Below are 22,255 nucleotides of genomic sequence, written 5' to 3'. Positions count from 1 at the left end.
GTGACCGTTTACTGCAGATGGCCTATTAAGAGACACGTCTATTTGTGATTTTACTGGGTGGGATTCGTTGGGTCACCAATGTCCCTTGATCACACTGCGCCATGTTCATTCCCATTAGAATAAAAACCTTTGTTTAAATACGCGTAACCTCTTTCCTCACCCACATGGAGCCCAATACGTGAATAGACCATGTTCGAGTCCCATTTACTGCTGTGTTCCTTGATTGCATAATCATTAACTCTTGCTTAGCCTCGAATCAGTCTTTAAATATTCACAAATACCAACGGTAAAGTAAAGAATGCACAACTTCAACAATACAAACAATTTGAAATTCCACAGTCATTCACTGGAACACATGAAATATTCTACACAAAATCGAGGATAACCCTGAGTAACAGAGAACTCGAAACTGGAGTATTAAGCGGATCCTAAGCGAAGAAACCCTTTAGATTATTTTTTTCCCGTCGCGCATAGCATTTGTATATATAGTTTTAACGTGATTGCGCTTCTAATTCTAGTTATAATTTCATTAAACCTCAGACTGCAAATGCTTTAAATCAAATGATCATCTTTCGTCAATCGGTCAATATGGTCTCTTGTTCAAGACTGCTGATACACCAGGCCTGTTTACATACCGTGTGAAAGCTATAGAAGACTGGTCTCCACCTGAGCGTGATGTTTGTTCTATCATTGTACAAAGCGTTTGTAAGGTAACTCCTCATGATCTCAGGCCTAGGGCAAACGTCGAACTTTCCATGCACCGAACTTAATTACATCAAAGAATGCCGCCTCATTATCACCTGATATCCATTGTTTTTAATGAGTTCGGTGCATGGAAAGTTCGACGTTTGCACTATACCTTTGTTGCGGTAAAATGAAATATGATGTACGATTAGCAGTCCATGGAGGCTTTGCTCCATCACATGATGGCAGCCATGATAGGAGGCACAATAATACAGTATCTTTCCCCTGGGCAACTGAATTCTTTCTAATGTAAACCAGGTTAAACAAGATTCAATTGTTCCTACTTCCTGTCATAGCTGTCATCACATGATGGCGCAAAGCCTCCATAGAGGCCATTCCACCAAAAATATCATCTGAGCATACGCCATTACGCATTTCAAAAGAAGATTGTTATGGCCACCTGTCACGGTAACGTGGTGGAGTTGCTGCGCGCAACCATTAAATTTTACACTGTCTAACTTCGTAACTGTTGTGCGTAAAGTTTCCCAAACAGAATTGAGTTCTATTTCTGCAGTATTGCGCGCACCAGGCCTCCGATCAAGTTAGCATAACTTGCAATTTTTTTGCTGGCGTTGGCGCGAAATTTTTAGCCAATGAAATACGACTTGTCTATGTACCACTGATCAAAATGGTAAATAAAGAACACACAAGGATCGCAAACCATTCATTCTAGAACCCCTCTACGTGCCTAACGATTTTATTTTCCTCTTGTGTTTAAGAACCACGTTGTCCGTGTGAGTGACCACGGTTTTCAGCCTCAAATCGTGAATGTCCATCCTGGTGAAAGCGTGACATGGACTTGGCTTGACACCAACATATCACACACCATTCAGCAGGTGAACGTGAACGTCAAAATATTTTTGTGGAAGTTCCCTACTCTATAATAATTTTTTAGATATTTTTTTATTAATTTTCTTAGGGTAAATGTTATGTAGATTAGTATTTAGTATCTTGCTGTCATAACAGGTATCCCATGAAAGAACGCCAGTGGATGATGGTTTCCATAGCAACTTCTTAAGCCCCTCCCCAGATGCACTCAGTCACGTGTTCACAGATCTTGGTGTCTTCTATTTCACAAGGTAAATTTCTCCAGATCATTACCAGTTGATTTCAAGAATCTGTCATTGCTCATACCACTTGCTTGACTAACATATTAGCCATTCTGAGGTTGAGGAAAAAGACTGCGGCGACGAAAAAGACGCAATCTTCCATTGGAAGTATGTGCCATACAACAGTCCCACAATGCACTGCAGTGCCAACCCTGTCTTTTCTTCCTAAACGTGGGAATTACGAATACATTACAAGCACAGATGGTGCATGCTGCTAATGTGCTGGCCCACCCCACTTTGCACCAATCACAAATAGACCTCTTTACCTTGGATGTGAATGTTTTCCCATTACATACCACGCGTCATTACCTAGAGTACCATTTCTTTGTTTAACAGTAACACTTAAGAAGACACGTGTATAGGATACAAGAGAATGACACGTGGTCTAAAATGGGAAAACATTATGCTCAAGGTTAAAGAACGAACAAGGAACCGATGCTTTCCCTCCCTGGCTAACTTATCTAACAACAATAACAACAACAACAATAACAACAACAACTTTATTGGACAGGGTACACCGTTACCATACTGATAATTTGGTGGCCCTCAATATATTATAAATATACAACATACAATATAAAAATATGCATATATAATTTAAAAAATATTATATAGTAGGAATTAAGTTAATCTCATCTAATTCTTTTTCTTTCTACTTTAAGTGCCAACTTGTCATCAGTGTATGGTGCCGTTGTCGTTACGGCAGGGAATCAGGTATTTGAAAATCAATTTCAATTTTTATGCGTTTTCCGCCATGTGTCCTTCTCTTTAGTGTTATTTATTTGTAGTTTAATATGGACGTACATGAAAGAAAGAAACCAATTTCCAAGAGGATGACAAGTGGTATGACATAGATATAAGGACCACGTCCAGGCCGCAAAGGTTTAATATTACCTACTTGGTCACCTACTTGATCTTGTTACCCTATACGATATCGAGTGTGACCCCCTGGGGTATGGGTGCGGGGTAATACCAACTTTATCTTGGTGTTCATATTTCTCTTCTCTTTCTAGGTGCATAAAATAGAAGTTACCCTACACGGTATCGAGCCTGACCCCCTGGGGGTACGGGTAGGGGATATTGTTTGTTGGAGGTGGAGTAGTGACCAACTGTACAGCATTAATGCTATCGAGTCACCTGACGAAATCGAAAACATCGTCAAGACTCAGGATATTCCTATACAAAGGTAGGAGAGTGTAGCATATACATAGAATAGGTTTACGCATGTCTATGAAACGTTACGCGATGGTGTCCTTGAGAATCAAATGTGGCGTAGCGTTAGTACACTCACCTCTTGGGTCCCGGTTTCGATTCCTTAACTGAGCATCATGTAAGTAGAGTTTGTCAGGTCTCTCCCTTGTTAAAGGGTTTTTCTCCGGTTTTTCTTTTTCAAGAAACCTAACTAAATTCTAATTCGATCTGTAAGTTGACTGTGACCAGATTTTAAAGCACTTTTAAGTCACACGCGCCAAATCGTACAATTTTCTATCGCCATAAACTTCAAATTTTATCGAAAACAATTTCTGTGCTGATCAAAGTCAGGGCGTGGCTAACTTATAGATTGATCCCTGAAATAACCTCTAGGGTGATCTAAGTCAGACAAGGCCGGCTAACTCACAGATTGAACTCCGCCTGAAACAATCTCTGGACTGATCAAAGTCAGGGTATGGCTAACTCACACATTGATCCCTGAAATAATCTCTAGGCTGATCAAAGTCAGGGCACGACTTACTCGCAAAACAAAGTTTCAAAGAACCTCTGGGCGGATTGCAGCGCTTCCCAATCAAACGCGCGGAAGCGAACAATTTGCCTTCTTGACAAAGTAGGTTTTGTTGGACGTCGATCAAGGCTTTTCCATGACCTTCCACAGGCACACAAAGAAACACTTTGATTGACATCCACCAAAACCTTTTTTAAAATGGTATTTCTCCCTTAACTCGTAGACGCTGCGTTGCTGCTACCTTCAAGACAACTGGAATATATCACTTTTCCTGTACAGCTTACCTCGGGGACGAGGACCAGGTAAGTAGTTAAAGATAAAAGATAAAGATACAGGAAAACACCAAAGAAATAGTAAAATGTATGAAGAAAAAATTGCAATCTCTGTATGCTTCACATCCATGATAATTGTGAAAGGTATTTTTTTCTTTATCGAAACGCTTTACCGGGTTCTCGCGCGATAATTTCTTTGTCCAATTTGCAGGTCGTTTCTGAACAGATTAACCCTAATCCGAAAGCAGCTAAAGTAGCCACAGAGATTCTTAAGACTAACTCAGGTCAATTATCTGAGCAAAGTGATACTCTTACTTGTCTCTGATGATGAGGAGGAGGAGGAGGACGATGGTGGTGGTGATGATGATGATGATAACAACGATGACGACGAGGATAATGATAAAGAAGGAGGTGATGGTGGTAATGGTTGTAGCCTGCCGTAAAGAACGAGCCGACACTAAAAACGTCTGCACGGCAGGCTATAATGGTTGATGATGATGGTTGATGTTGAAGATGGTGTTGATGATGTCGAAATTGATGATGATAATGATGATGGATGGTGATGTTGGTGGTGATGGTGGTGGTGATGGTGATGGTGATGGTGGTGGTGGTGGTGGTGGTGATGGTGATGATGGTGGTGATGGTGGTGGTGATGGCGATGGTTGAAGATGGTGATGGTGGTTTTGATGGTGATGGTTGAAGATGGTGATGGTGATGGTGATGGTTGAAGATGGTGATGGTGATGGTGATGGTGATGGTGATGGTGATGGTGATGGTTGAAGATGGTGATGGTGATGGTGATGGTGATGGTGGTGGTGATGGTGGTGGTGATGGTGATGGTGATGGTGATGGTTGAAGATGGTGATGGTGACGGTGACGGTGACGGTGACGGTGATGGTGATGGTTGAAGATGGTGATGGTTGAAGATGGTGATGGTGATGGTGATGGTTGAAGATGGTGATGGTGATGGTGACGGTGATGGTGATGGTGATGGTTGAAGATGGTGATGGTGATGGTGATGGTGATGGTGATGGTGATGGTGATGGTGGTGGTGATGGTGGTGGTGATGGTGGTGGTGATGGTGATGGTGGTGGTGGTGGTGATGGTGGTGGTGATGGTGGTGGTGGTGGTGATGGTGATGGTTGAAGATGGTGATGGTGATGGGGATGATATGGCTGATATAAGATGACTACGGTGATGATGATGATGATATGTATCATTTCTCTTTCAGCCTGAGATCCATGCCTGTGATTCTTTCATCAATACCATATACGTCGATCCCGCTCCATATTCCTGTCGTGTAAACGTGTCACGTGATGGGTTCCAGCCCCACACGGTCACTCTTGCTAAAGTAAGAACCTGATGTACATGATAAAATAACCTCTAGCCTCATGGAGTAGAGTTCGTCTGAGCGTTAATGTTAACACCCGTCACGGTCACGGTACGGGAACATCCGCTTCGTGATCTAAGGTTTTCACATTTTTGCCAAAAATGATGTAATAAGACTCTTCGGCCAATTAGCCATTCCGAGGTTAAAAAAACTGTGTCGAGTTGGGATTGCATTGCATTGTGAGACTCTCATTACTTTTAGGGACGAAATAGACGCCATCTTGGAAATATGTCCGCTAAAACAGACCCACATTGCACTGCAATCGGCAAACTCGATCCAGTTTTTTCCTCAGCCTCAGAATAACTTATAGACCTAATCCACTGTTTTCCCATTTCAGACCCTAGAGTATCATTTCTTTGTAACGGTTGCGCATCAGAAAGCATATGAATATATGGATACCACTCAAACAAAAAATCCTATTCTTAAGGAAATGACGTGATCTGAAGTGACACGATCTGAAATGGGGAAATATTATATTTAGGTGAATGGGTCAATCAAAGGATCTGATGCCTCTTACAGCATCCGCTTCAAAAATTTGTCTTTAATACAATCATAGTCTATTACCTTCTTGTTTATTCATTTTCGATGTTGAGGCTAAAACTCTTACCCTGTTATCTATTCATTTGTTAGCACGAGAGTGTTCTATGGAGTTGGGAAAGCATACCAGACGAGCAGCATAACATTCTCTTAATACAGAACCCCAGTGATAAGGACAGTATTGTCCCTGCACGTGGTCCGGCCTTCTTCGAGAGTGGTCCAATAATTAATCGAAGCAGTTTTTTCCATACCTTCGATACTCCGGGTTCGTACTGGGTGACGTCACACGGGACGGATGGGAAATCTTGTCGTATTGATGTTCTTCATGAAGGTGGGTCTTTAAAAAGGAATGATGCGGTAGTGCTTTCGTGTTTCACCTCTAGGGTCTCGAATTTGATTGCTGGACTTGGATCATATATTTTTTAAGTTTGTTAGGTTTCTCCCTTGGTTCTAGGGTTTGTCTTCGGATTTAGCGTTTTTTATTCTATATATTAAATTTTATATATTTATTCTATATATTCTATATATTTCTCAATAGGATATGTAAAGTATTGAAACTTTGTGAAATATTCAATAAATTATTATTATTTATTTTCCTTCCTCATCAAAACCAATAGTCCCTTTCACAGTTCCCTGCGCCATCTTTAAAGGTAGCCGTGCCTTTGCATCGGAGCGAGACGAACGTTGAGCATGCAATGATAGAGACGTTTTTTTAACACGTACAATTATTCATATGTTTCTATCATTGCAAGCTCAACGTTCGTCTCGCTTCGATGCAAAGGCACGGCTACCTTTCAAGATGGTGCAGGGAACTGTGAAAGGGACTATTCTCAGTTTCAACATTTCATTAGATGCACCAGAGCACCATTCATTCTTTATGCATTGGAATATAATATACATTGATCTCTTCTGTATTTCTTGAACCATTTCTTATTATTTCCAGCCAAGCGCGTGATGCCTCCGACAATAGTTAATGGTAATGACGGTGGCAACGTAAGTATGACTGATATTTTCTACTCATAATATTTCATTAAAGATCTCCAAAACCTTATCGACACTATATCTAGCATATAAGAATCCGTTATGGTCTTTCTTGGATCGCGGGCATGCCAGTGGTGCGTTCGGGGAGACGTTGCAAAAGACGTGGGGGACTGGGGACTGGGCTATTACGTCAACCTATTTCAATAAAATTGGTAATCTGAAAAGCTACAAAGGTTAGACAGACAAGGATAATGGGTAGATATGTTTTACATGTTTCAACCGCTTGATAACTGTTGATGGACTTGCACATCTTATACCAGTTACAGTCTCACCTCTTCTTAGCATCCATAAGCTGCAGCTTGTATCAAAAGTTTTACTTGTTTGATATTAAGTATTTCCTATGATCCTCAGCGATCGCATTTCTGGGTTATTGGTGACTATGAAGTTTATTAAAATAAGTATATACACAGATTTAGCAAAGATGATGTGACTCGAGTACTCTATTTTCCATGGTCTATCAGCTTCAAGGCAGTCTGGCTTCTTCATCAGGATTGCTGTGGCATTTTTTCATTCCTGATAAGGATGCCAGACTTGATCTCGGTCGTCTCGATGCTCGTCGTCTTTGCTATATCTATCTTATATCTGCAGGTCGATATCATCCCAGAGTGGAAAATCGTATAACTAAAATCCTATTTGTATTGTATTTGTATTTGTATTGCAAGTGTCCCCGATTAGTGTACCACAAGTACTTGTGGTCAGACGCTAGAAGCTTGACACGTTAAGTTTATGCATGTATGTATTAGAGTGAAGACCTGTGAAATAAATATTAGACTAATACACATAAGTAGACGCTAATTCCATTGTTTTCTTTTGCGTTTATTTGACTATCACACGTTGACTAGTATTTTTTATTTACGGATTAAATGTCTTCACTCTAAAAGCAAAAATAGTGCCAATTATAAAGTTAACTTACGGTGAAAATGGAATTGAATCTCTTGCTGTTCTTTAGGTGGAGCTCTTTTACACTGTGTTCCTGTCATGTGTTGATCGCGATGTCGATATTCTCTATACTTTGGATGGTTCCATGCCCGTTGAAAATCTTCCTAATAGTAAGGTATGTACTCGTAGATCTTGCAGACCTGTAGATTGCTATATAGTTCATCGCATTGCGTTGAAAATCCCATATATATGTATGCATTTTTTCTTGGTCAAGGGTGGTGTAGTACAACTGCACTTGCCTCTCACCTCTGGGTTCTCAGATTTGATTCCTAGACTCGGCATCTCATGTGAGTAGAATTCGTTAGGCTTCTCCCTTGATTAGAGATTTTTCTCTTGTTTTTCTACCTCCACAAAATTCAACGTGTTTGGTTCAATAGCGCAGCGCACTGATTCTAAAAATAGCTTAAAGATTCGGACAAACATTGCATTCTGTTTAACCGCTAAGATGATTATACGAACCGATTTTATTATTTTTACTTAAAGTTACAATAATAACCCATGTAAACTAAGATCTACTGCGATCGGCTGTGAAAATTATCTGCTGAAAGTAAACTTGTAAGTTTGTTTGTCCGAATTTCGCCTTTGTCTTCGTTTTTATGACGTCACGACTGCGCTGCGCTATTGCAACCTGTGAGTTAACTGTGCTCCGACTTCGATTAGGCCAGATGCTATTTTTGGGTTTCATAAATTTAAGTTGTTATCAGTTGTCTTATTTTTGCCCACCTTTCTAAGGGGCTCGAAAATAGTGTGTTGCCTATCTTTGATTTCTTATTTTTGATTGGTTACTAGGTTTATGATTGGCAGGAGGGAATCAGGTTGAGTCGAGCTGGTTTGTATCTTGTGAGAGCTATAGCAATAAAAACGGGGTGGATACCCAGTGAAATATTTACCTCAAGGTAAGTTTATAATAGTAATGGTTAAACGTTATTACTCGTTAAGGGCAATCCAGGTAATGGACTAGTGCTAATAGACCCTTTCAGCTTGGGCGTAAAGTTTTCCCATTTCAGACCACGTTACATCCCATAGAATATTATTTCTTTGTTTAACGGTTGCGCATGAGAAGACACATAAATATGGATACAGCTCACTGTCTTTCCGTTTCAGACCACGTGTCATTTGTAGAGTATCATTTCTTTGATTAACGATTGCGCACGAGAAGACACATGAATATGGATACAACTCAATGTTTTTCCATTTCAGACCACGTGTCATTTCCTAAACTATCATTTCTTTGATTAACGATTGTGCATGAGAAGGGACATGAATATAGATACAATTCAAACAAAGAATCATATTCTCAATGACATGTGGTTTGTGATGTGAAAAAAAGAATTGCTGTTGTTACAGTTGAGCCTGAAATCAAATATTCTCTTTTTGTTGAAGTCATATGAGGTAACCGCTGACATCCCGGATAATTATCATTCATTCTTTTCTTACAAAAAAAAGTATTTATCTTACGTGATACCATGTTACTTGTTCCACTGACAGACGATTCTGGGTTCTTGCTGAAGAAGAGGTTGATGCTGCCTTTGAAGAACAAAGTATTGAAGACCACCTGGGGCTGAGACAAGAGGTATGCTTCAATAAGATTCTAGACAACGACTGCGCCAGACTGCGCTTTTAACCCTGGGCTGTACTTGGACACGCATTCATTTAATTTGAGAGAAGGGGAACCAGAATTTTAACAGAAAGGACATGGCAGTCCAACCGTACAAAAGGAAATGGGAATTGGAGAGAAAATAAATGGAAAAGAAAATATAAAGAAAAAAATGATGAGGAGTAACCAGGGCAACTATAATAAGTTTCCGCCAACACTTTGTTTGGAAAATGATGGTATTAATTTGGTTTGTTTTGCAGATAACCAACTGGCAATGGGCTTCTTGTGCTCCTGAGATTTCGAGTACTTTTGTCTTTGATAATGTGATCCGCGTTGATTTCACTCTTTCCCCAAACGCACAGCCATCTTTGATCGCTGGATTCCAGGTAAGTATAATACCTTATGCCATCTAAGTGGAAAGAATCACTATGAAAATCTGCCGACCAGGGCTAATACTCTCGGGACCCAAGTCCAGTACGATAGCCAGAGGCTAGTTCCTCTCTCCGTACACATGCTGTTGGGTCCTACTTTATTCTTAGAGGGGGCTGGGGGGAGTATATCATCTCATCCAGTGTTTTCGTGTATGTAAGTGTGTAAAGAGGGGGTAGTGGAGGATGGTATGTAATAAGTCCTCATTGACAATAAGTGTCCTCTCCCAATGTCTGGAGAGACTGCCTCACCTTTAATTTAATGTCTTTTAAAGGCATAGGAATGAACTTTATATAAATGTATTTTATCCTAGCTCTTCCTGAATGATCAGCCCTATGGAGGATGGTTGTGTGCCAGCTGTCCTGGGGTAGAGGTCAGCGGACTTACTGGCGGGAAAAGATATCACGTGGTTATCGTTGTGTTTCCAGCTCAGCAAGAGTTTAGTCCGCAGTTGTCCAATGAGTTGGTAAGGATACATTTTCTGTACCGTGACCGTGCCATGTGCCTTATATTTATACGCTAGGGAAAGACGACAGGGAATGAAAAGTAAAGGCGCGCGAAAACTGAGTTATTCCCGTTCGTTCGTATTATTTAGGACATCCTCAGTACCTCTGAATATAAAACCTTCAATTGACGGCTTCTTACTAGTTTTGTGTCATGTATCACTTTTTTTCTCGTGCCGGCAACCTCTTCACAGCAATGAATTTTCTTATTCAATCGTAGATCATAAAGTGTCCTGCAGTTTCATCATTTGGTGGCCCCATCATTTCCTTGGAGACCTGCGATCGTGTTGATGCTCTCGTCATCGTCTGGCCAGCCAATCAGGACATTGTATACAATCTATTGGTTAATGGTCAACCAATGAGAGAGCAGGTAATTTTACTCTTGAGATATGATATGCTAGTAACATGCTGTAAGGGAGTGTGTCCCTGAATGATGGGGATGACACTCATAGGCTATCAATAGCAGCACTGATGATGACCACGATAACTGCGATGCCTACGGTTATTATTTTTGGTTCTTTGCCAGGTTTCCGCCGAGCCAGATAATGATTACTGTCGAGTTTTGTTCGAAACTGAGAACGTCGACGAAGAAGAAAAAACATTCACCATAATGACTGTTATCGGTAAGTCAAACTTTACCATGGATCAAGGGTGCTGTAGCGGTAGTGCACACGCCTCTGGGGTTTCAGCTTTGATTCCACAGTTTTTCTCTATAGTTTGTCCAATTATTCTCCCTTGCAAAACCCAGCACGCCAAATCCCAATTCTTTAGTTTAAAAATTGTTCAGTTTGATAAAATTGATGTTTGTTTAGTCTAATTCAATTTCTCTGATCTGACCTTAGTCTTCCCTGCGGCCGTTCTTAGTGTCGTCACGTACATGATTATTCGTCAAAGTTGAAATGACGTCATAAGATGTCACACCCTACGTCATTATTCATATATCACATGTCATCTTACAAGGTTAATCTCTTTTTTTTTTTAGGAGAAAATCCACAGCTGGTATCGAATGAAATACAGTTTTCCCTTCCTTTGCCCATCGAGATTATCCAACCCACTGGACTTAAATCTATACAACAAGATCAAGAAGTGAATACATCAGAAGACAGCAACCCAAGTACGAGTCCATCCAGTGTATCAAAGGAACTACTGATAGTCTCTGAGTTGTCTGTTGCTGTGATGCCTTCCAGACCAGACGGTGAAGCATCGTTTTTTTCTCCTGAAACATCTCCGTTTCAGAGTACGCTGGACACCATCCACGAGGATAAACAACTCGATGTAGTCAGTCCCCCTCCCAGGCCATCTTCCACGGAATACACTGATGAAGTTATCAGAGAGGAGAGTCTGGAGCAGTTAGATGAGCAGAACAAGAGTGGTAATAGCAACGAAGGGATGGAGGATGTGGACGGCGGGGCAGAAATTCTAGAGGAAATTGATGATGATAAGAGCTTGAAGGGGTTACACTCTGAGGATGGCATCAGTAAGGAACAAGGCGAGCATACACAGGACAAAGATGATGCTAGCAATCAAGAGATGGAGGGTGCTGATAAGACTGTTGAAGGCGGGGCAGATTTTGTACAGGAAGATGGCGATGATAACGACTTAAAAAGAGTGCATCCTGAGGAACACGACTTACAAGAACAGAACAAAGATGACAATGGCAGCCAAGACAAAGGCGCATGTGATGGAACTATGGACTCTTTTGCAGGAAATATCTATGGACCTCTAGAAGAATATTCAAATGATACTAATCTCTTGGAATGGGAGTGTGTTTATTCTTCCAATTGTGATTATTATGTAGATGGCATCGATGATGACAATGAACATACGAATGGGCTTGCAAATATTTGTATTATTGAATGTATCCAAACAAGGACCAGAAATATTTCCAGTTATTTAGATTATGAAATATCTTCCAACGTTGCAAAGTCTTCCTCGCGCAAGACGAGCGGTGAAGAACTTGTATTTTATTCATGTGAGATTTGTGATGACTTAGCAATGGAAACCCCTTGGTGTGAATCCTATGGAATACTAAAAGAAATAGAAACCTTTGAAGAAAGGTTTAGCGTAGTAGAACATAGTGTTATGTTTTGGAATGCCATAGTAAAAAACGAGATGATGGAGTCTGCAGATGATGGCATAAGCCCTGTTGTCAGAGATGTACAGATTCTCCAAGGTACTCCATCCGTCGAGATGAAGAAAGTTCCTGCTCTTGACCAGAAGGCTCATAAGTCTGATAAAGATAAAGAAAAAGAAATATCATTGGAGAATGATAGCAATAATAAGGAGTATATGCTAACAGTACAGACGACTCCTGAATTAGAAGTCCCAGATGATAAAGAAGAAACTATTACTGAGCCCTATGGTGAGGATAAATCTTCATCTGTGATTAGGACTCAATTGTCTCCTGAGCTGACAGTAGCTGTCAAAGGGACATCACAGAATACAGTAATTCTGGAATGGGAGGATGAGTGTGGCATTGATTCACCTGTGTACTACCTAATGGTGTTTGGGGACAAGTTTAACAGTGAAGTCGACAGCAAATATAGGTAACTTTTAGTGGCTATAGATTTTACATTACTGTTGTTTAAGATATTCTTTGAACTCCGACATTTTAAGAGCTTGTTGTGAAATTGGTTTATCACTGCTGCCAGTCAAGAACATAAGAGGTACCGACTGATTATTTTTGATTGACGGCAGCGGGGAAAAAAACCCAGATTTCTGCATGCAGCTCGAAAATACCAAGTTTACAAAATTGATGAAAGCCGCAGTAAATAACTATTAATTAATAATAATGAGGAGATAAGTACGGACAGGAAACTCAGAAATTTTAGATCCTAGATTTTATATCATTTGGAAAACTGATCACGGTAGCCGAACCATCCCTTTTTATTCTTCTCGTGTTTCCTCTCATCTCTTTGCTTTCTTTCATCATTCTTGCCTACTTTAATCCTAATCTTTTCCTTTCTCATTCTAATCAAAACATATTTTTCCTTTCTCTATTTCAGATATGGTTTCAAAAGCAGCCCAACACCTGACATATGGCCAAATAATGAGGTAACCCGGCATTCCTGTGGTTTTAAGATAATAATGTTTCTTTCGGGAAAGATTGTCACATTTTTGGACCATCTAAAGAAATCGTAGTTGATTCTTATTTGTTTTGTAGGCAACAAATGAGCAACACTGCTGGCCGATCAAAAACGATGTTATAGAGATTCGTGGGCTCAAGCCAAGACATCGTTACAGGTAATAAGAAATGCCTTACTTAAAAATGGTAATCGGTTATCTAGTTGTAAGGTAACAAAGGAGCAGCTAACAAAGACTTACCCATGGTGAAAAGGAGTCTCAGTGATCCTGTCATGGGTGCTTATTCTTGGGGTGCATATTACATACGTCATAGCCGCCATGTTTTTTGACGATAAGAAAGCATTCCTAATTGGTTAGCACTCGTTCACATAGAACAAAAGGAGCTTTGAGTGTCAAACAATAAAACAAATCTATTGTGTTATTGCGTCGCTCTATTGTTTAATATTCCAATAGGTCCTTTTTGTGATGTGAACGAGTGCTGACCTTCCTCATTAGCTTCTCTTCCAAGATCAACCATATGGCGGCCGTTTCATTGCTAATTATATATCTCAATGGGTTTTGAGTAATGTGGTTGCACCCAAAAAATCTTTCTTGTCCTTTTGATTCCAGAATCGCGGTTGTGGCCATACCATGTGACAGAAATACCATCGACAGCAGTATTATATCACGTGACAGTAACACGGCGTCTCCTCGATCAGAGATTATAACTTTTACGATGCCTGGGCGACCCAAAGCACCTGTTATCTACGTCACAGCCCTCAGGGACAGAGAAGTAAGTTTAAATTTTTCGAATCGTGACGAAGAAATCCCCGTTTATACATTTTGACACCACCACCACCGCCACCACCAACTCCATCACCACCATTTATAGCGCCACCACCACCACTACCGAAGCCGCCACCACCACCGCCGCCACCACCTCCACCACCACTACCACGATTACCCTACTACTACGGGACCGGGATAGTTAGGACACAAGTGTGTAGGCGTAGGGCTAGTTAAGTACAGACCCCTTGCATGTGACATGGAAGGAGCTCAATTTGAATGACAACTGGAAACCTATTGTTATGTCCTCCAATTTGAGCTGCATTCCGAAGTGCTGCAAGGGTTCTATTAGCCTTATACACAGGGGGCACCTTTAGAAATTTGATCTTTACGAGACTAGCTTTTACTGACTGCCCGAGTTGCCTTTCTTTATAGTTTACTATAAGTTGGCGACCACCGTGTTCCTATGGAGACGCTAGAGTTGTAGGATATCGAATACTGGCGAACGGCAAACAACATGGAGAGCTGTTACCTCATGATGCTATCCATCATACTCTATCAGATCTACAGTACGGTATGTAATCCACTATATATGTCATAACAGTATGTAATCATTCGATAACCACAAATTATGCGGATAAAACATTTCCTCGCAGATACATTTAAGTTACTAGATGATAAATGAGAAAGCATGAAAAAAGGCAATTTCCTTTTCAATAAACAATTAATATTAATCATATAGGATTAATTAACAAATAATAACTCTTTTAGAAGGTTTTTATATGGAAAGAACTTCTATATTCCCTAATTTAGTGAACAAACGGAACAACTTTTCCTTCTGTGGGCACGGTCAACGTCATATAACAATGGATAAAGTCGAACAAACCCCTAGAGCAATAGGTTTCCCAACCATTTTGCTCCATTAAACTATGATGTAATATACTCTATATATGTTATAACAGTCATTCATAGAGCAGTTGATCTCCTCCATCTCATCCGGCATACCTTTGTCACATTTACAGCCAAAAAAGTCCATTGAATTTCACTCACTGACCTGATATGCTATGTTGTCGGTGGCCATGTCTACACATTTTGACATCCAACGGTAACCATAGTTCTGGAAACATGTTTCCTTGTTTAGCCAGGGCCTTACTTTACCGTTGGTATTTGTGAATATTCGTCCGCTGAAATAAGGCCAACCCTGAGTAAATGAATCTGCAATCAAGAAACACAGCGGTATTTTACTAATTCAAAAACGGTCTATTACTAGGCCATGAAAGGGAAATAGACCCCTCCATGTGACGTCAAAGCAGCACCATCTGGGAGACAAAACAAAAGAATTTCAATCTCCTGAGAATTGGAACCTATTGTTTTGTCCCCCAGATTGAGCTGCATTCCCACGTGCTGCAAGGGGTCTATACAAAAGGTTTCTGTTAGTAGTGGTGTCAAAGGGAATCAAGCGAACAGAGAATTGTGTCCAACGTTGTGTTTATGTCTATCATCTTGACAGGTACATTTATACACATTAGTCTTGTAGCCGTAACCCGACATCACGTGGGAGACAGCACTCCATCAAATGTCGTTACCATAGGCTGTCCCCACCCTCCCCCTCCACCAGAGATCCGTGAGACCACCACAACGAGTCCAGATTCTATCTGTATCACGTGGTCTGCGATTACTACAGCTATCGATCCTGATCAGCTTAAGCTTCTCTCCAGCTATGACGTGTTTGTTGATGACGTTTTCCATGGTAGCTGCCCTGCTGGTGACATCGCAGATATATTTATGGATTCGTTTACCTATACTATCCCAGAGTGCATTGCGGGCAGGTAAGAAAGCTATTGAGCTTGTGATCATATGGAAGTACTTCCGAGACCCATGGCGTCAAGGAGACCCAAACGTATCGAAACAGTAAGATAACTAGTTACGTTATTAATGAAAGTGCGCAAAGGGTGCTGTTAGTTGTAGTATATGATGTAAACGTTCTATTTGTTAACCAATATAATATGTAATAATCGAATTGTAGTGAATACTCGGTCAAGGTCAAAGGTCACGTGGATCCACAAGCGATTGAGTCCAGTCAACCAGTTCATATGTGTGGTTGCTATGGTGAACCGTCTAATACCTTGCTAGTTCGTTGTCTTGAGGCGTCTTGTGCTCCTGTTCTTCGTGTCGAAAGCATGGATGAATCTGCTATCAATCTATCGTGGGATAAACCAATGGTGTATGGCGCACGTCACATCACGGTAACAGTCATACCTCATGGGTTTTGATCTTTATTACTCTTCATTCTTGTGAATGGGTTTTCATAATAATAGTCCTAAAATTCTACCATCTTGTGTTCTAGGGTTACATTCTCCGTGTACACGGTCATAACCATGACAACGTCATCGACGCTGATTTACAGAGCGCGAAACTTCCAATCCTGTCACTTGGCAACGATATTGAAGTTACGCTACTAGCTCTGATAAATAACACAGAAGACGATGCTCGTCGCCAAGGACAAAGGCATTTAGAATTAGCTAATGACGTAGGAGCTCCGGCACAGGAACCCCAGGACAGTGGAGTTGAAAGCAGCTCGAGCGTATTAATAGACAAACGAAGTGCGAAAAAGCTCCTTTCTGCCCCTCTCACTCTCCACTTGTGGGGGTTTGTCAGGAGGGTTTGTGATGTGCAGATAAAACAGGTCTGTTGCTGTTCAGCTTTGGTTCAGTGGAATCTACAGGAGGGCGATGAAATGAACCAAGCTCGACGTCATGACGTTTTCATTGAACCGGAAATATTTAAGGTGAAGTGCTGGAAAAGCGAAGAGCTTACTGCGCAGGAACTGGAACCCATCGAGACTTCAAGTTAGTATAAACGATTTCTTTATTCTATAGAATTAGGCTGTTAATCGTCCCTCCCCCTCCCCCTCCCCCTCCCCGATCCCCCAATTCCCAGCCGAAAGAAGGCTGAAAATGCACTTGACTGAGACTGAAGAGATAAGAGAGTCTGTTAACAGTCTATAAAAAATCGAAAAACAACCTTTTTTCTGAATGTGCGAGCATCCAATTTTAGATTCTATAAAAGAAAAATACAGAGATTTTGGAAACAAATCCTTCACTCAGAGTAATATTATTCTCGAAGGAATAACGTGTTCTGAAAATGGGTCTATAGAGGCTTTGCACCATCCAAGATGGCAGCCATGACAGGAGGCAGGAAAAATTGATTCTGGTCAAATGTTATTTACATGAGAAAGGATTCAGTTTCCCAGGGGAAAAAGACTCTATTGTTATGTCCCCTGTCATGGCTGCCATTACGTGATGGTGCAAAGCCTCTATATCTCAAAGCAGTAACCCATTACCGATGTCTTTTCATTTTTCTGCAGGTTTGAATATTCATCTGAGTAATTTGACGCCATTATCAAGGTACGGTGTGGTAATCGAAGCTTTTGCCCACCATCCAAATTATACAGAAAAATATACTGGTTGGAACGTTTCAAGATCAGATAAGATTTGGTTTGACACTAAACCTCGACCAGACACTCTTCAGAATGTTCGAGTGGTGTTCAGTACTGTGAGCTCTATATGCTTGGCCTGGGACCTGCCTAGTGATAACGGTTCATTCAAAAATATTGAATTAAATGTTTATAAAAAGTATAATGGTGATTACGATGATGGTGGTGATGTGACGTCACTCGGCGATGCTCTATTTAACTTTGTCATCAACCCTCACATGACGTCATATACCATCCATAACCTCGATCCCAAGACGATGTATGTGTTCACTCTTAAAACATTATACATGCACATAGATGCTTTAAATGACAGGCAATGTTCTGGCGAAGCTGTTTCTGTTGAGGCTTGTACCAGTGGCGTTGATAGACCACGTGATCTCCACGTGATCAAACGGACACCTTTCTCGATACATGTTTCCTGGAAACCTGCTGTTGCTTACGGCGATCTCGAGATCTTATACTATTTAGTACACTGTACTGAAAAGAAAAGCAGGACTTCACAAGGGGTCGTCTCAGATAGCAATTGTATAAGAGTGCCGCAGGGCTCAGCTATGGGACCCCAGACGGAAATACCAGGCCTAGAGCCCGGTGTGGTGTATAGTATTGTGGTTGAAGCGGTTGTTGGATTGTTAGACAAAGATGTCGAAGAAGGCGAGGAAGAAGACAAACAAGTTAACGATGGCGATGAGGTTGAATCGAGTATCGGGAGTTCTGAAAGTGACTGGGTGTCTTCCGTTTGTTCGGACTTTCTCTCCAAGCCCCTGGCGGCCAGTACTGTTGCACCTCCTGGGGTACCTGTGTTATTTGTGACTGGAATATCAGCTACTCAAATTCATCTTGCCTGGAATAAGCCAGTAGCCCTTCTACTTGGTAAGTACTGTTTTAAGAGGGACATTGCAATAACCTTGAAATGGCTTTCCATGAGAATGGTTATCGTATGAGTGGGAAACATACGGCACTGACTTACAGCACTTACACGGTACGACATGCCATAACATTGAAATGGCTTCCCATAAGAATGGTTATCGTATGAGTGGGAAACATACGGTACTGACTTACAGCACTTACACGGTACGACATGCCATAACACTGAAATGGCTTCCCATAAGAATGGTTATCGTATGAGTGGGAAACATACGGCACTGACTTACAACACGTACACGGTGCGACATACCGTGACATTGAAATGGCTTTCCATAAGAATGGTTATCGTATGAGTGGGAAACATACGGCACTGACTTACAGCATGTACACGGTACGACATGCCGTAACATTGAAATGGCTTCCCATAAGAATGGTTATCGTATGAGTGGGAAACATACGGCACTGACTTACAGCATGTACACGGTACGACATGCACGGTACGACATGGTACGTAACTATTTTAACGATATAATACGGTACGTCTAAGAATTTGCCGTATCGTTTCCAGTACTCGTACGAAAACCGCTCTACTGTTCTTTAGTATCTACGGGTATTTTTCTTCAATTTGCATATTCCAACAAAAAGCTAGGAGTTCATGAAGAATCTTAACCTAATACTCATTTTAAATACACTCATGCGTTCCCTTCATACGTAGAAATTTATAAATATTATTTTATCATTAGATTCAGAAGCTCGAAATAGAGCTGTAGGTCAGGAATGCCGTGGTCGTGTGCGTCAAATAAGTGGATATTCCTTGGAGGTTAATGGTCGAGTGGTCACAAAACTAACGTCAGATAAACACAATTTTACTCTCAAACGATGCAAACCAGGGATGAAATACACGTGCTACCTTGTCGTCATGACGACAGCAGGAGATTCTGGCGGGAAAAGAAGCAAGAAAACTGAGGGGTTGAACAACAAGGTAGGTGTTAAGCTATACATAATCAACTACGGTGGTACCTTTTTTGAGCGACGGCCTTCGGGACCTTGCCCAGTGTCCGCTAAATATAGGGTATCTGCTGAATAGAGGTATCAATGTAATTTATTTACTTAAAGCATGTCTTTGAAATATGGATATGGCTTTGCGATAAGGATTAGCTTACCATAGCGACAGTTTTTTGCTATCTTAAATAGAAATGGCTACCATGTTGGCTGACACCGCAAGTCGGCCAACATGGCGCTCACGAAAACAGCAGTAGGAACTAGAGGGGGAGGTCAAATTGACAAGGAAATCCAATTAAAAAATTAAAGTAAAACTAAGAAAACCTGTTTGACCACATCTTTTACATGTTTTGCAGCAAGTAATCGCAGTCAATAAAACAGAACTCGAGTCAGATGATGAGACTGATACAAGTTTCCAAGAGTCAAGATCTGAACCACTAGAGGTCACAATCCCCCGACAGGAACACCCATTAGTAGTGAACATCCACTACAGTCCCACCAGTGGTAGCCATGTTTCGTCTGTTTCGTCTTCCAGTAGCGAGGAGTCTGATGAGGGATGTGTTGTGGTTGAATGGAAATCCAGTGCTGCGCTGGAGGGCGTGGGCTCGTACAAGGTGAATTGGAAGAGCATATTCGATGAAGGGTCAGAAGATTATCTGTTGCCATCCAGCAGTAGTTATAAAATCTATCCCGTTAAACAAAGGTACACTTGAACTTGGTGTCAATGGGTATTAGCCATTCTGAGGTTGTGAAAAAAACTACGTCGAGCACCTTGCATTGCAGTGCATTGTGGGATTGTTTGAGGGGACGAAATAGACGCCATCTTGGAAATTAGTCCCCTAAAACAGACTCACAATGCACTGCAATGCCAACTTGCTTCAAATTTTTCCCTCAACTTTTGAAGGGCTGACATCATATGTCGCTAAACCAATAGTTTCTTATTTACTGTTTTCCTTAAGGTCTGTCTATACGGTATGGCTTAAAATGTTACGTGGAGACGGTTCATCGATCTCCTGGGGTCCTTTGTTTTGTCAGGTTTGTTCCTTGTCTCTTTTGTTGTTTATGAATGTTTAAGCGAGCTGTGAACTGTAGATTTCGCATGACTGTGAGAAACTCACGGTACGGAAGACCTTACCCGGTCGTGCCGTGGTCGTGACGGTGTCGTGCCCGACCATTTTGATTGGACAGTCATATGAAATCTTCACTAAAAACATATACCATGGTTTCTCTTATCGCTTATTCTCTACCCTTCCCCGCTTGATATAACAGGTACCAGGTCGACCCGACCCTCCCTGGATATGGTGCCGTAGTGTGTCTTCTAATCGCATTCTTGTGGAGTGGAATGAACCTGAAATGTACGGAGTGGACACAATACGGGCTTATCAAGTAAGTAGATCACGTTCAGTCAACATACATATTACATATTTACATATTTGATAATGAACCCTTCACTTGAATCCACTCAGTCTGAGATGGAAGAAACAGCTTTGCGTTAAAATTTGGAGTGGAACGGGAAGGGGGGGGAGGGGGAGGTAATGCAAGCAGACAAAGTAGGCAACCTGTTTCTAAAAAAAACATTACTGTTAAATTTCACAAGGTCAATCTAAATGGCAGACAACTTGGAAAGCTCTTGAGCCCACAAAGTAGGAAGGTAGCGGTTCACTGTCAGCCGAGTAGGTACGTAAATTAAGACTTTTTTTAACTCCCCAGTAAAATCTTGTTTTCATAATCTCAGGATCATGTACGACCTTGACACTTACTGAAAGGCACTGGTTGGCGAGACTCGTATTGTTTGACAAAGCGCAAATTTCTATTGACTGTTAAAAACTAACATGAGAATGGATACTTTACGAAATACGGTAACGGTACGAAATTCACGACATTCCGTGAACCAATGACAGCGCGCAAGATCACCAGTAATCCAATAAGAATTCTCAGACACGTCATAGTCACGGAACGGCAATTCCGTAACGTGATGATTTTGCGTGCCGTTACCGTGACATTAGTCACTGGCTCAATGGACAACGTCGATACTATACCGTGACCGTGTGACCTGGTTTCCCCAACTCATTCAAAATAAATTTTTTTCTCTTTCTTATAGTGTCTACCGAATAGTTGTACTGGCGTTATCAACTGACCCTAATCTTGGCGGCTCAGATCCGTCCAATCTCCTCACGATCTGTACACCCGGAGTAAAAGACAAGAGCCTGGATCCTAAACAGAACATTCGAATCAAACCCGTATGGGCTGAGAATGATAGCATTACTGTTGAATGGAGCGAAGATAACAGTAAGATACCAATTGATGAACTATTATTATTATCATTATCATCATCATTATCTTCATCATTATCATCATCATTATCATCATCATTATTATTATTATTATTAGCATTCTTTCAAATTGCGCTTTAGGTTACACGTTTTAATGCTCCATGCAACTTGTCTTACGACGCAAGTTGCAGAGAAAATTGCTCCGTAATCGCGCCTTAACGGTCTTCTTTTTTCATCTCCAGATCTCTTGATTGTCGATCATTACGTGATCAAATGGAGCTCGGTTCTTCATCCTCAGGTAATGTTTTGGACTTTTATCATAAAGGGACGGACCATTAGATTTTTTTAGGGGGGGGGGGTTGGGCAATTTATTTTGTGCAGGATTTTTTTTACGTCTCATGGCTGTGCAGAAATTTTTTTGGGGACAAGATTCTTTGCGTGTGTCGAGGTGCTGATGAGGTTTTGAGCGCCTTATCAGGAGGTCGCGAGT

General features: G+C 41.1%; 1 protein-coding gene across 1 annotated transcript in view; it reads left to right on the top strand.

Moving 5' to 3' along the window:
• The window catches only part of LOC116301439 (uncharacterized), a 46,817-nt gene that overhangs the window by 15,529 nt on the left and 9,033 nt on the right, over positions 1 to 22,255 (top strand). The window contains exons 16-47 of the mRNA XM_031710498.2: positions 541 to 710; positions 1,464 to 1,580; positions 1,711 to 1,823; positions 2,516 to 2,567; positions 2,867 to 3,039; positions 3,797 to 3,875; positions 5,077 to 5,196; positions 5,866 to 6,103; positions 6,716 to 6,765; positions 7,763 to 7,867; positions 8,542 to 8,648; positions 9,241 to 9,325; positions 9,610 to 9,735; positions 10,092 to 10,244; positions 10,502 to 10,651; positions 10,808 to 10,904; positions 11,264 to 12,827; positions 13,287 to 13,335; positions 13,445 to 13,524; positions 13,975 to 14,137; positions 14,566 to 14,704; positions 15,641 to 15,959; positions 16,157 to 16,376; positions 16,478 to 16,979; positions 17,498 to 18,496; positions 19,234 to 19,472; positions 19,849 to 20,195; positions 20,452 to 20,527; positions 20,762 to 20,878; positions 21,090 to 21,169; positions 21,594 to 21,781; positions 22,008 to 22,063. Coding sequence (XP_031566358.2) covers positions 541 to 710; positions 1,464 to 1,580; positions 1,711 to 1,823; positions 2,516 to 2,567; positions 2,867 to 3,039; positions 3,797 to 3,875; positions 5,077 to 5,196; positions 5,866 to 6,103; positions 6,716 to 6,765; positions 7,763 to 7,867; positions 8,542 to 8,648; positions 9,241 to 9,325; positions 9,610 to 9,735; positions 10,092 to 10,244; positions 10,502 to 10,651; positions 10,808 to 10,904; positions 11,264 to 12,827; positions 13,287 to 13,335; positions 13,445 to 13,524; positions 13,975 to 14,137; positions 14,566 to 14,704; positions 15,641 to 15,959; positions 16,157 to 16,376; positions 16,478 to 16,979; positions 17,498 to 18,496; positions 19,234 to 19,472; positions 19,849 to 20,195; positions 20,452 to 20,527; positions 20,762 to 20,878; positions 21,090 to 21,169; positions 21,594 to 21,781; positions 22,008 to 22,063 — 7,073 coding nt within the window. The remainder of the gene's footprint in view (positions 1 to 540; positions 711 to 1,463; positions 1,581 to 1,710; positions 1,824 to 2,515; positions 2,568 to 2,866; positions 3,040 to 3,796; positions 3,876 to 5,076; positions 5,197 to 5,865; positions 6,104 to 6,715; positions 6,766 to 7,762; positions 7,868 to 8,541; positions 8,649 to 9,240; positions 9,326 to 9,609; positions 9,736 to 10,091; positions 10,245 to 10,501; positions 10,652 to 10,807; positions 10,905 to 11,263; positions 12,828 to 13,286; positions 13,336 to 13,444; positions 13,525 to 13,974; positions 14,138 to 14,565; positions 14,705 to 15,640; positions 15,960 to 16,156; positions 16,377 to 16,477; positions 16,980 to 17,497; positions 18,497 to 19,233; positions 19,473 to 19,848; positions 20,196 to 20,451; positions 20,528 to 20,761; positions 20,879 to 21,089; positions 21,170 to 21,593; positions 21,782 to 22,007; positions 22,064 to 22,255) is intronic.

The sequence above is a fragment of the Actinia tenebrosa genome, unplaced genomic scaffold (genome assembly GCF_029948245.1).
Source record: "Actinia tenebrosa isolate PJP-AT-01 unplaced genomic scaffold, QUT_ActTen_1.0 PGA_scaffold3__52_contigs__length_22856419, whole genome shotgun sequence".
Classification (NCBI taxonomy): domain Eukaryota; kingdom Metazoa; phylum Cnidaria; class Anthozoa; order Actiniaria; family Actiniidae; genus Actinia; species Actinia tenebrosa.
The sequence above is the reverse complement of the archived record's forward strand: the minus strand, read 5'-3'. Positions and strand labels throughout refer to the sequence as shown.